Here is a 12,500-nt window from a genome sequence, read left to right on the forward strand (position 1 = left end):
CGAAAAGGTCAAGGCTTTTAGCATTACTTAAGAGCAGCACAGAGGTCGTTGTCTTTTTCTATTTTCTCTATTCAGCAAGTGTTGCAAGAGCAGACTACTAAACTCACTCCTGTCGGCAGGCTAAGAGCGATCCCATCCCCCAGCTCATGGTAAACCTTACCCTACTAGTTCCCTCCCCTGGAACACAACCTACCAACGATTAACAACCAGGTACGCAATTACTGCTGGGTGAACAGGGGCGAACAGTTAAGGATTGGGGTTCATATTATCCTATTTGGCCAGGATTCGAACCCCACATCTAAAGAACAAGCGGTTAAAACTCTAAAAAAGTTTGTTCACCAAAATATACCCAGTAATGTGTAGCTTAGAAAGTCCAATATATGTGGTCTTATAAGTCCAATATATGTGGTCTTATAAGTCCAATATATGTGGTCTTATAAGTCCAATATATGTGGTCTTATTAGTCCAATATATGTGGTCTTATAAGTCCAATATATGTGGTCTTATTAGTCCAATATATGTGGTCTTATAAGTCCAATATATGTGGTCTTATAAGTCCAATATATGTGGTCTTATAAGTCCAATATATGTGGTCTTATAAGTCCAATATATGTGGTCTTATTAGTCCAATATATGTGGTCTTATAAGTCCAATATATGTGGTCTTATAAGTCCAATATATGTGGTCTTATAAGTCCAATATATGTGGTCTTATAAGTCCAATATATGTGGTCTTATAAGTCCAATATATGTGGTCTTATAAGTCCAATATATGTGGTCTTATAAGTCCAATATATGTGGTCTTATAAGTCCAATATATGTGGTCTTATAAGTCCAATATATGTGGTCTTATAAGTCCAATATATGTGGTCTTATAAGTCCAATATATGTGGTCTTATAAGTCCAATATATGTGGTCTTATAAGTCCAATATATGTGGTCTTATAAGTTCAATATATGTGGTCTTATAAGTCCAATACCTGTATTAATAATTCAAATATCTGTTCATCTTAGGCTTATTATTCCAAATAATCTTTATAAGTCCAACTATAAATGTACGTGGTCGTTTAAGTCCCGTGGTATAACACGCCCAAAGTATTGTATTGCAAATACAATTTGTTGCATTATAAGTCCAATACGCGGTATTAATGTTGCAATATGTGGTCTTGCTAGTAGAATGTGTGGTATTGTAAGTCCGACATGTGGTAATATTCATCCAATATGTGGTATTACAAGTTCAGTATGTGGTGTTATGATTTCAATAAGTAGTATTGGTAATCAAATGTGTGATAAGTCCAAGCCGTGGTATTGTAAGTCCAATCTGAGGCATTTCAAGTCCAAACCGTGGTATTGTAAGTCCAAACTGTGATACTGTAAGTTCAATCTGTGGTATTGTAAGTCCAATCTATGATACCGAAAGACCAATCTGTGGTCCTGTAAGTCTAAACCGTGGTATTGTAAGTCCAAACCGTGGTATTGTAGGTCTAAACCGTGGTATTGTTAGTCCAATCTGTGGTATTGTAAGACCAATCTGTGGTAATGTAAGTCCCATCTGTGGTATTGTAAGTCCAATCTGTGGTAATGTAAGTTCCATCTGTGGTATTGTAAGTCCAAATAGTGGTATTGTAAGCCAATCTGTGGTATTGTAAGCCCAATCTGTGGTATTGTAAGCCCAATCTGTGGTATTGTAAGCCCAATCTGTGGTATTGTAAGCCCAATCTGTGGTATTGTAAGCCCAATCTGTGGTATTGTAAGTCCAATCTGTGGTATTGTAAGCCCAATCTGTGGTATTGTAAGCCCAATCTGTGGTATTGTATATCCACTACTTGGTATTATGTGTCATGAAGAAATATTAAATAGGTTTAGATTAACAAGTTTAACCTCAAGCTCACGAAACAAAAAACAACAACAAACAAACAAACAAACAAGAAAAACAGCAGCATGGACATGGACAATCTCCCTCACGAAAACAAGAATCAAATTTTTGGACAAAATGATATCGAACTGCGTCAACAACTACGCGAAATACAACGAAATACAACTTCTTTTTTTACCAAGAAGCAATTTGGATTCAGAAGCTCTGGATGAATCCAACATGCCATCAATATCTACGTTTCCGTCATCCTGAGTCCATCAGCAAGACCGGCGATCGAACCCTTAGGATTATGAATCCCGAGTGCTGTCTACTCAGCTGCCAGGCCTCCTACGCCTTGGATTAAAGGAATTGCATGTATAACAGCCCCCCAAGAAACAGGTCACTTCTTAGATTGATCAGGAATTTCATCAAGAACAGAAGAGTCACTCCTTGCCTGAGCAGGGCAAATGATTGGGGTCTAATTCACTCAAACAACAGAGGTTCACCTAAGGGTCCTGTCCAAGTTTAATACATGGATACATGTATTATCCATGTATTAAACTTGGATAATTAGTTTAGGTTGAAACCAGACTAAGTCGTTAGATGCAAGACAATTGCAAGGTGCAAACACAGCTCCAAGCAGCCCTAGATAACACCCATCTCAGCATTTCATCCCGATGTCTATCCTAGCATGCCATCCTAGCGTCTATCCCAGCAGCATCCCATCGCGAAGTCCATCCCAGTATCCCATCTCGGCGTCCCACTCCATCACTCTGCTCATCTCCCAAAACAGATATATTTATTACCTCTCAGTTCTGTGATCCAAGATCGGTCTCTTGCGAATTAATTAGTATTTTTAATTAGGTCTACAAATTAGAGATGTGTTGGAGAATATTTTTTCTTAGTGGGGCTACGAATATGCTCGAGGAGGTGGTGGGGGGTTTGGGGAGGGGGTTGGGAGGGGTATAGTGGGGAGAGGGTAAGGATAGGTATAGTGGGGGACAGGTAAGGATAGACGTAGTGGGGAGTGGAGGTCACGAGATATATAGTGTGGGGTGGGAATATTTAGGAAAAGGAAAGGAATAGGCATGTTAGGATAGGGGTGGGGGGAGGAGTTAGGGGTTAGGACAGGCGTAGTGAGGAGGGAGAGTCAGCAAGTTAAAATATAATTTACAAAAGTACTTGTTAAAAAAAATAATGAAATACACCATACTGTATTATTTGGCCAAGTCCAACTATGTTCATCTCAAAGTGTGAATGCTGTCAGACGATGGCTGGAGGGATGAACAGTCACGCAAGAACACCACAAATACGTGAACAATAAATGAACAGGAGGATGGATAGAGAACAGGAGGATGGATAGAGAACAGGAGGATGGATAGAGAACAGGAGGATGGATAGAGAACATGAGGATGGATAGAGAACAGGAGGATGGATAGAGAACAGGAGGATGGATAGAGAACAGGAGGAGGGATAGAGAACAGGAGGATGGATAGAGAACAGGAGGAGGGATAGAGAACAGGAGGAGGGATAGAGAACAGGAGGATCGACACTCACCGACTTGTCTCCAATATTGAGAACGCGACAGACAAGGACGGCCGTCTTGCCCGCCTGTACAGAGAAGCTCCGTGGCTGCGTCCGGTCAAAGAAAGGACTTGTGGTTGGAAGCTCAGTGGTAGGACCAGCAGGGGGCGCTGCTGTATCACTCTGAGGCGACGCCAGGTGTTGCTGCTGTCCACTGTCGTCGTCCTCGTCGTCCTCGTCAGCTCTCCAGCTGGTCTCGTCGTCGGTGTTGTAAAATACTCCATCGTCGTTTGAAGATTCCGTGTTAAGGCGGCCATTGTTGGACGCTGATGAATGACCGTATATATTTACCCCTGACTGCTGGCCGTAGACCGACTGGTCGCTGTAGCTGGGTGTCCCTAGTTGCTGCTGCTGCTGCTGATCGTAGTTGGACCCTCTGGAGTCGAACCCGGGACTGTGGTGATGGAGATAGGGCGACTCAGGGAAGGTATCGAGCCGGTAAGGCAACTTTGGGTAGTGACGTCCGGGGAGTTTCACGTCGGAGTCGTAGTCCGGGGTGCTGGAGTGGGTCTCCGTGGCGTAGTCGTCGTCGTCGTGGGGCACGTGGCTCAGGAACCTCGCTGCGCTCTCCACCTCGCCTGCAACGAAGGGGGAAAACGGGAAATGAGACACATTCTCATGATTTAAATGGGAACATTAAATGCTCTTTGCATAAACAGAAACGACCAAAGATGGGAGACAGGACTCATTTCTCAATCTCATAAATTGAGAGATAAATGTATATTGTGTTAACAGAGCGATAAATTATAGATAAATTGAGAGATAAATTATATTGTGTAAACAGAGCGACATTTCTTGAAATCATACATATTCCAGTTTTGGTCAGGTAAAAGTCATGAACAGTTTCGTTAGTATTTCACCATCAATATAATTAAAAGCAAGTCTGTAGTTGGAAAGCGACACATTCGCTCCTCTCACAATGTTCTTTATGTGTTCCTCTGGCGACAGCTTACTCTCCAACACCACCCCTCAAGGTCTCGTTATTTATTAGAGTTCTGTAATCCCTTTCCACATAATTTGTAAATTGTGTGTGGTCTATTTTCTCCGATCCACACATTACACAGTGTATGTGTACTCCGATCCACACATTACACAGTGTATGTGTACTCCGATCCACACATTACACAGTGTATGTGTACTCCGATCCACACATTACACAGTGTATGTGTACTCCGATCCACACATTACACAGTGTATGTGTACTCCGATCCACACATTACACAGTGTATGTGTACTCCGATCCACACATTACACAGTGTATGTGTACTCCGATCCACACATTACACAGTGTATGTGTACTCCGATCCACACATTACACAGTGTATGTGTACTCCGATCCACACATTACACAGTGTATGTGTACTCCGATCCACACATTACACAGTGTATGTGTACTCCGATCCACACATTACACAGTGTATGTGTACTCCGATCCACACATTACACACACAAACACACATTCTGTGTGTGAGTGTGTGTGTGTGTGTGTGTGTGTGTGTGTGTGTGTGTGTGTGTGTGTGTGTGTGTGTGTGTGTGTGTGTGTGTGTGTGTGTGTGTACTCACCTATTTGTACTTGCAGGATCGAGCTTTTGAACCCCGATTTTCAAGCCGTTGCTTGTTAATGCAATGACTCCTGACCTATTTCCCTATCATACCAGCTTTTAAAACTTAAGAACAGAGTTAGTCTCTACAATCTGCTCCTTTAGGTCATTCCATTTACTCACTGCCCTTAGGCTAAAAGAAAACTTTCTAACATCTCTATGATTTTATGACATCTCTATGTGCGTGTGTCCAGGAACGTGGGCAGGACGGTAGAGCGACAGTCTCGCTTCATGCAGGTCGGCGTTCAATCCTCGATCGTCCAAGTGGTTGGCCACCATTCCTTTTCCCCGTTCCATCCCAAATCCTTATCCTGATCCCTTCCAAGGGCTGTATAGTCGTAATGGCGTGGCGCTTTCCCCTGATAATTCCCTCCCTCTATGTACTCACCTAGTTGTACTCACCTAGTTGTGTTTGCGGGGGTTGAGCTCTGGCTCTTTGGTCCCGCCTCTCAACCGTCAATCAACAGGTGTACAGATTCCTGAGCCTATCGGGCTCTGTCATATCTACACTTGAAACACACTGTGTGTGTGTGTGTGTGTGTGTGTGTGTGTGTGTGTGTGTGTGTGTGTGTGTGTGTAATCACTTAGTTCTACTCATCTAGTTGTGCTTGCGGGGGTTGAGCTCTGGCTTTCTGGTCCCGCCTCTCAACTGTAAATCAGCTGGTGTACAGATTCCTGAGCCTACTGGGCTCTATCATATCTGCATTTGAAACTGTGTATGGAGACAGCCTCCACCACATCACTACCTAATACATTCCATCTGTGAATTATTCTGACACTGAAAAAAACTTTTTCTAACGTCATTGTGGCTCATTTGGGTACTCAGTTTCCACCTGTGTCCCCTTGTTCGTCTTCCACCTGTGTCCCCTTGTTCGTCTTCCACCTGTGTCCCCTTGTTCGTCTTCCACCTGTGTCCCCTTGTTCGCGTATCACTCGTGTTAAACAGTTTATCTTCATGTACCATGTCAGATCCTCGGAGAATTTTTTTGGTAGTGATCATGTCTCCCCGACCTCTCCTGTCTCCCAGCGAAGTGAGTTGCATTTCCCGCAGCCTTTCCTCGTAACTCATGCCTCTTAGTTCTGGGACTAGGCTAGTGGCATACCTCTGAACCTTTTCCAGCTTCGTCTTGTGCTTGACAAGGTATGGGCTCATTATGTACTCCCCTAATTATACTCACCTAATTGTGCATGCGGGGGTTGAGCTCTGGCTATTTGGTCCCGCCTCTCAACCGTCAATCAACAGGTGTACAGGTTCCTGAGCCTATTGGGCTCTATCATATCTACACTTGAAGCTATGTATGGAGTCAGCCTCCACCACATCACTCACACATTCCCATATGTGAATGTGTGAGTGTGTGTGTGTGTGTGTACATTGGTTGACTTGCAGTCCACATCTGAGCGTGTGTTCAACCATTCCCTTCGTTGGTGCTATTTCTGAATGTACATATTAAAAAGGTCCATTTCGTAATTAAGCACTTTTATACAAAAACAAACTTTAAAAAAATTAAAAAATCTAAAAATGGGAAATTTTATAGAAGGGAGCGAGGAACAACAATTAAATAAATATCTAATCTAGGATAACCAAAGTTATCGGGGGACCTGCTGCATGGGTAACAGCTTCTCCCCCGAATCAACCTACCCTGGCTTTGCGCCCTGGAGAGGCCACTCCAGACCGACAACCAGAGCGCAACTCCATAGTCTCCTGAGACTGATGGATGCCTACTACTAATATTATTTAAGAATAGGTAATGCCTAAGTTAGGGTTACATTATTCCTAAGTTATACTAAGTTTGCTTTAAGTTTCGAATCTTTATTCCTCTATAATTTCTTATTTCCAGATTCACAATTTTATCGTTTTTTTTTTATTTTTAAGTGCGTTATTTAGGTAAATCATATCTAAGTCCACAATGGCACTATGGCCATGGACAATCGACAGAAATACCTATGCCCTTAGCCCACGTGGTCCCGCCACACACCTATATTAAAGCTACGGGCTCACCATAGCCCGTGCTACTTGGAACCTTTTGTTCCAAGTAGCAAATCTTTAACAACAACCCATTTTAAAGCCTATACAGGTATGTAATCCGCTTCAAATATTCCCTCAATTGAACACTTCACTCACTCGTTGTGAAGTGTTCAACAGAGGTGCACCTCTCTTCAAACCAGGTCGTTCAGTAACGCAGACAGGTAACGAACGGGGCCCTTCCTCTAGAGAGGATAGTAAGGTAATTACTATCCTCTCTAGAGGATAGTAATTACCTCTAGATGAGAAGTAAGGTAGTTATGAGGAGAACGTTCATATTTTGTACGTAAATGAGTAGATTAAATTTATTAATTAGTTCCTAATTAGTAAATTCCCATTTACTAATTCTCTTAAATTAACCCATATGACATTCTAAAGAAATGAGCCAAACCTATTGGGCAGACAAGACTCCTTCAGTCGAACGAGGGCCAGGTAAAATTAGATAAAATGGACTCTCATTTCGAGAGATGATAGAAGCTAATACCGAAAAAAAAGTTTTTAAACATGCAAATAAACCGAAGGAATGCCAATCATTGAATTAACCAAACGACAGCTGGTGAGGCGGGACTCGGGAGCTAGAACACAACCCTACACTGCTACATAGTCTCTCATCATCTTGGTGCATTGGTTTGATAATCAATTGCAACATTGCACGGTCATCTTTTTGAGTAGATGTAGATAATCTCAAACTACTTTTACGTGATAATTCATGCTCCACCCACTTGGGCTGGACGGTAGAGCGCCGGTCCCGCTTCATGCAGGCCGGGGTTCAATCCCCGACCGTCCAAGTGGTTGGACACCATTCCTTTCCCCCCTGTCCCATCCCAAATCCTTATCCTGACCCCCTTCCCAGTGCTATATAGTCGTAATGGCTTGGCACTTTTCCCTGATAATTCCCTCCCTTCTCCCCCCATCCCCCCATTCCACCTCCCCCCGTGGCCAACCCCCATCTCCGCGCCCTCGTATGTAATTAGGTGATCATATCGCCGTAATTAATGAACCCTGCTGCCTGTTTTACTAATTTACGAGAATAATTTTACACTACACTGGTAAGTGATTAGCGCTGATAAATTGCTGCTTAATATGGAGGATCGTTCACGACTTTGTTTTTGCTCGTGATCAACTGGCTTCGTTTTGTGTGTGTGTGTGTGTGTGTGTGTGTGTGTGTGTGTGTGTGAGTGTGTGTGTGTGTGTGTGTGTGTGTGTGTGTGTGTGTGTGTGTGTGTGTTTGTGTGCGTACTCACTTAATTGTACTGCCCTAATTGTGCCTGCGGGGGTTGAGCTTTGGCTCTTTGGTCCCGCCTCTCAACCGTCAATCAACTGGTGTACAGGTTCCTGAGCCTATTGGGCTCTATCATATCTACATTTGAAACTGTGTATGGAGTCAGCCTCCACCACATCACTGCCTAATGCATTCCATTTGCCTTCTACTCTGACACTGAAAAAGTTCCTTCTAACGCCTCAGTGGCTCATGTGGGTACTCAGTTTCCACCTGTGTCCCCTTGTTCGCGTCCCACCATTGTTGAAAAGATTATCCTTGTTTACCCGGTCGATTCCCCTGAGAATTTTGTAGGTTGTGATCATGTCCCCCCTTACTCTTCTGTCTTCCAGTGTCGTAAGGTGCATTTCCCGCAGCCTTTCGTCGTAACTCATGCCTCTTAGTTCTGGGACTAGTCTAGTGGCATACCTTTCGACTTTTTCCAGCTTCGTCTTGTGCTTGACATGGTACGGACTCCATGCTGGGGCCGCATACTCCAGGATTAGTGTTACATATATGTGTGTGTGTGTGTGTGTGTGTGTGTGTGTGTGTGTGTGTGTGTGTGTGTGTGTGTGTGTGTGTGTGTGTGTGTGTGTACTCACCTAATTGTGCTTGCGGGGGTTGAGCTCTGGCTCTTTGGTTCCGCCTCTCAACCGTCAATCAACTGGTGTACAGATTCCTGAGCCTATTGGGCTCTATCATATCTACATTTGAAACTGTGTATGGAGTCAGCCTCCACCACATCACTTCCTAATGCATTCCATTTGCTAACTACTCTGACACTGAAAAAGTTCTTTCTAACGTCTCTGTGGCTCATTTGGGTACTCAGCTTCCACCTGTGTCCCCTTGTTCGCGTCCCACCAGTGTTGAAAAGTTCATCCTTGTTTACCCGGTCGATTCCCCTGAGGATTTTGTAGGTTGTGATCATGTCCCCCCTTACTCTTCTGTCTTCCAGTGTCGTGAGGTGCATTTCCCGCAGCCTTTCCTCATAACTCATGCCTCTTAGTTCTGGGACTAGTCTAGTAGCATACCTTTGGACTTTTTCCAGCTTCGTCTTGTGCTTGACAAGGTACGGGCTCCATGCTGGGGCCGCATACTCCAGGATTGGTCTTACATATGTGGTGTACAAGATTCTGAATGATTCCTTACACAGGTTCCTGAACGCCGTTCTGATGTTAGCCAGCCTCGCATATGCCGCAGACGTTATTCTCTTTATGTGGGCTTCAGGAGACAGGTTTGGTGTGATATCAACTCCTAGATCTTTCTCTCTGTCTGTTTCATTAAGTACTTCATCTCCTATTCTGTATCCTGTGCCTGGCCTCCTGTTTCCACTGCCTAGTTTCATTACTTTGCATTTACTCGGGTTGAACTTCAACAGCCATTTGTTGGACCATTCACTATTGTGTGTGTGTGTGTGTGTGTGTGTGTGTGTGTGTGCGTGTGTGTGTGTGTAAATATCACACAGGACTGCATATTCTAGTTCACGTCTAACGTAGGTTGTTGTTGCATGTCTTAAAAGTAGCCTTGTTAATATATCTTTGAAGGTGAAACGAATATTGTGTGAAAGGTGTGTGGCCGGCACCACACGAAGATGGGATCTGTGTTGCTCAGGTGAAAGTTTACCGCTATTGGTGTGACAAAAAAGGGGGGAAAGTGAGGAGGAAGCTGAGGTGTTTGTGCACGTGATGATTAAATTTTGTTACGAGTAGTCGGAGGACAATAGACAAAATCGACGCATAGAGACAGTGAAATGTGAAGTTGTTCCTCCGTAGAGTGTGCGAGTCGTCCATCCTCACAGTGTACCCAAAATTTGCCAGTGCAGGCTGCTAAACATATGGCCCTGTATGACTAACCATCCTGCGAGATGGGGACTTGTATTACCACTGCTACCTTATTCAATCTTGTGTTGATGATATCCTCAAAATGCTTCCGGAGTCTGCCAGTGCAGACTACTTATCACATGCCTCTGTATGACTAACCATCCTGTGTGATGGGGATTTTTTAGCATCACCTAGTTAGCTTTTTTTTTGACACACTGTACTCCACTTCATATAGTCTAGGTTAGCTGCACTAATGCAGATGTACCTCATGTACTAATAAAAAAAAAGTGAGATTCCTACAATCTCATTAAACTCAACATTCCTTTTAAGTTCAATCTACCTGTCTCTGATATTCCTCTTTATCTGTACCCCACCATCAAGTATCATACACACCTGTCACCAAGAAAGATAATGAGAATCTTGCTCTTCTGAAAGCTGTCACACTTGAAACCATTGCCTCCTCCATCGAGAATTTAAGATCTCACGAGCACTGTGTCTACACCGACGGCTCAGTCCAATCCTCTACTGGACGGACTGCAGCAGCATGTAGATTTTATAGAAATAATATTTGCACAAAGACTGTCAGTGTCAGGTTAAACAACTGGCTGACCTCCACACAAGCAGAACTAGCAGCATTACAACTAGCAACCAGTACATTAAAAAAACATTGGAGGAGGAATAATATTTTGTGATTCAAAGTCTGCTCTTCAAGCAATCGAAAACTTCTCTTGGAAGATCGACAGCAAGAACCTCACACTACCAATTATAAACGACCTAATTGCTGCACAGAGTAAAGGGTCTCGAATCTCCTTTGTATGGATACCATCACACATAAATATAACCCATCATAATGAGACAGACATTGCAGCCAAATTAGCGTGCAGCAAAGATGAAGCTGAATTAAATCTAGGTATCCCCATCTCTGCTGTCAAAACTGTATTGGTCCAAACACTCAGGTCTGATTGGAAAAAAATTACTGACTCCCAACGACCTGAAAGTACTAGTATAAAAAGCTATGATTTGTTCAGATCTGAAACCTCTATCTATGGGCAGCACAAAACGTCGACCAGACTGTGCGACACAGTGATTGCCAGGATCAGGTTGGGTTACCGTTACCTGTGGCAGGTGGCTGCAGGTGACGGGTCTCCCAATCCTGAGCACTCCAGTTGCAAACTCTGTGAGCAGGAACTGCGGCATGATCTCCCGCACTACATCACTGAATGCCCAGTTATTAGACCTTTCAGACCAGTTGGCATGAGGTACCTGCAGCTTTGCAATTAGTTTATTCACTCTCGTATTCTTGAAGATATCCTCACAGTATACCCAAAATTTGCCAGTGCCGGCTACTAAACATATGGCCCTGTATGACTAACCATCCTGCGAGATGGGGACTTGTATTACCACTGCTGCCTCATTCAATCTTGTGTTGATGATATCCTCAAAATGCATCCGAAGTCTGCCAGTGCAGACCGCTTATTACATGCCTCTGTATGACTAACCATCCTGTGTGATGGGGATTTTATAGCATCACCTAGTTAGCTTTTTTGATACACTGTACTCCACTTCATATAGTCTAGGGTAGCTGCACTAATGCAGATGTACCTCATGTATTAATAAAAAAAAGTGAGATTGTACTCCCTTCATATAGTCTAGGGTCGCTGCATGAATACTGATCCACATAATGGTGCAAATACAAAAATATACAAACACTAGACAGATACAAAGAGAGGAAGTGAGTGAGTGGTTCGGAACGATGGTAAGGGACCGTGGAGTGATGAGGGCCCCTCATGTCACTCAGACGGGTATACCTCTTCAGGAGGAGCTGGTGACCCCCTTGTGTGAGGACAGGCGACCAATGGCCGCCCTGAACATGAGGTGGTGTGGCTGAGGACGTCACTTGGAGCTGCTAGCCAAAACGCTTCGTTTTTAATTATTTCCTGGCTCCAGTCATCTCACTCCTTGTGTGAACCTCTCTTACATTGAGGAAGTTCTCTGTTCCGTGTATGTAATTTAGCTCTGGTACTTGTTATCATATTGGGCCTAACATATGTTGTAAACACTCAAACAACCCCTTTGTATGTGGATGTACTCAGCTAGTTGTGTTTGCGGGGGTTGAGCTCTGGCTCTTTGGTCCCGTAGTGTGTTATGTGAGTCTTTGCATGCTTGTGTTTTTTTCTGTGCTCGCAGGCACTGTGTTCGTCATCCTTGTGTGTATATGTAATGCTGTCTTTGTGTATATGCCATCTGCGTTCTCATTTCACTTGTGTATACATCATGTGTACGTATTGCCCTTATGTGTAGGTTATGTGTCTATATTGCCAGTTTCCTTATTGTGTATACGTAATGTTCTTATTATCTCAT

General features: G+C 43.6%; 1 protein-coding gene across 3 annotated transcripts in view; it reads right to left on the reverse strand.

The window, feature by feature from the left end:
* The window catches only part of LOC123773324 (immunoglobulin superfamily member 10), a 398,237-nt gene that overhangs the window by 59,185 nt on the left and 326,552 nt on the right, over positions 1 to 12,500 (reverse strand). For all 3 annotated transcript variants that reach the window (XM_069321998.1, XM_069321997.1, XM_069321999.1), the window contains exon 2: positions 3,411 to 4,015. In XM_069321998.1, the coding sequence (XP_069178099.1) occupies positions 3,411 to 4,015 (605 nt within the window). The remainder of the gene's footprint in view (positions 1 to 3,410; positions 4,016 to 12,500) is intronic.

Source organism: Procambarus clarkii, chromosome 10 (assembly GCF_040958095.1).
Source record: "Procambarus clarkii isolate CNS0578487 chromosome 10, FALCON_Pclarkii_2.0, whole genome shotgun sequence".
Lineage (NCBI taxonomy): Eukaryota > Metazoa > Arthropoda > Malacostraca > Decapoda > Cambaridae > Procambarus > Procambarus clarkii.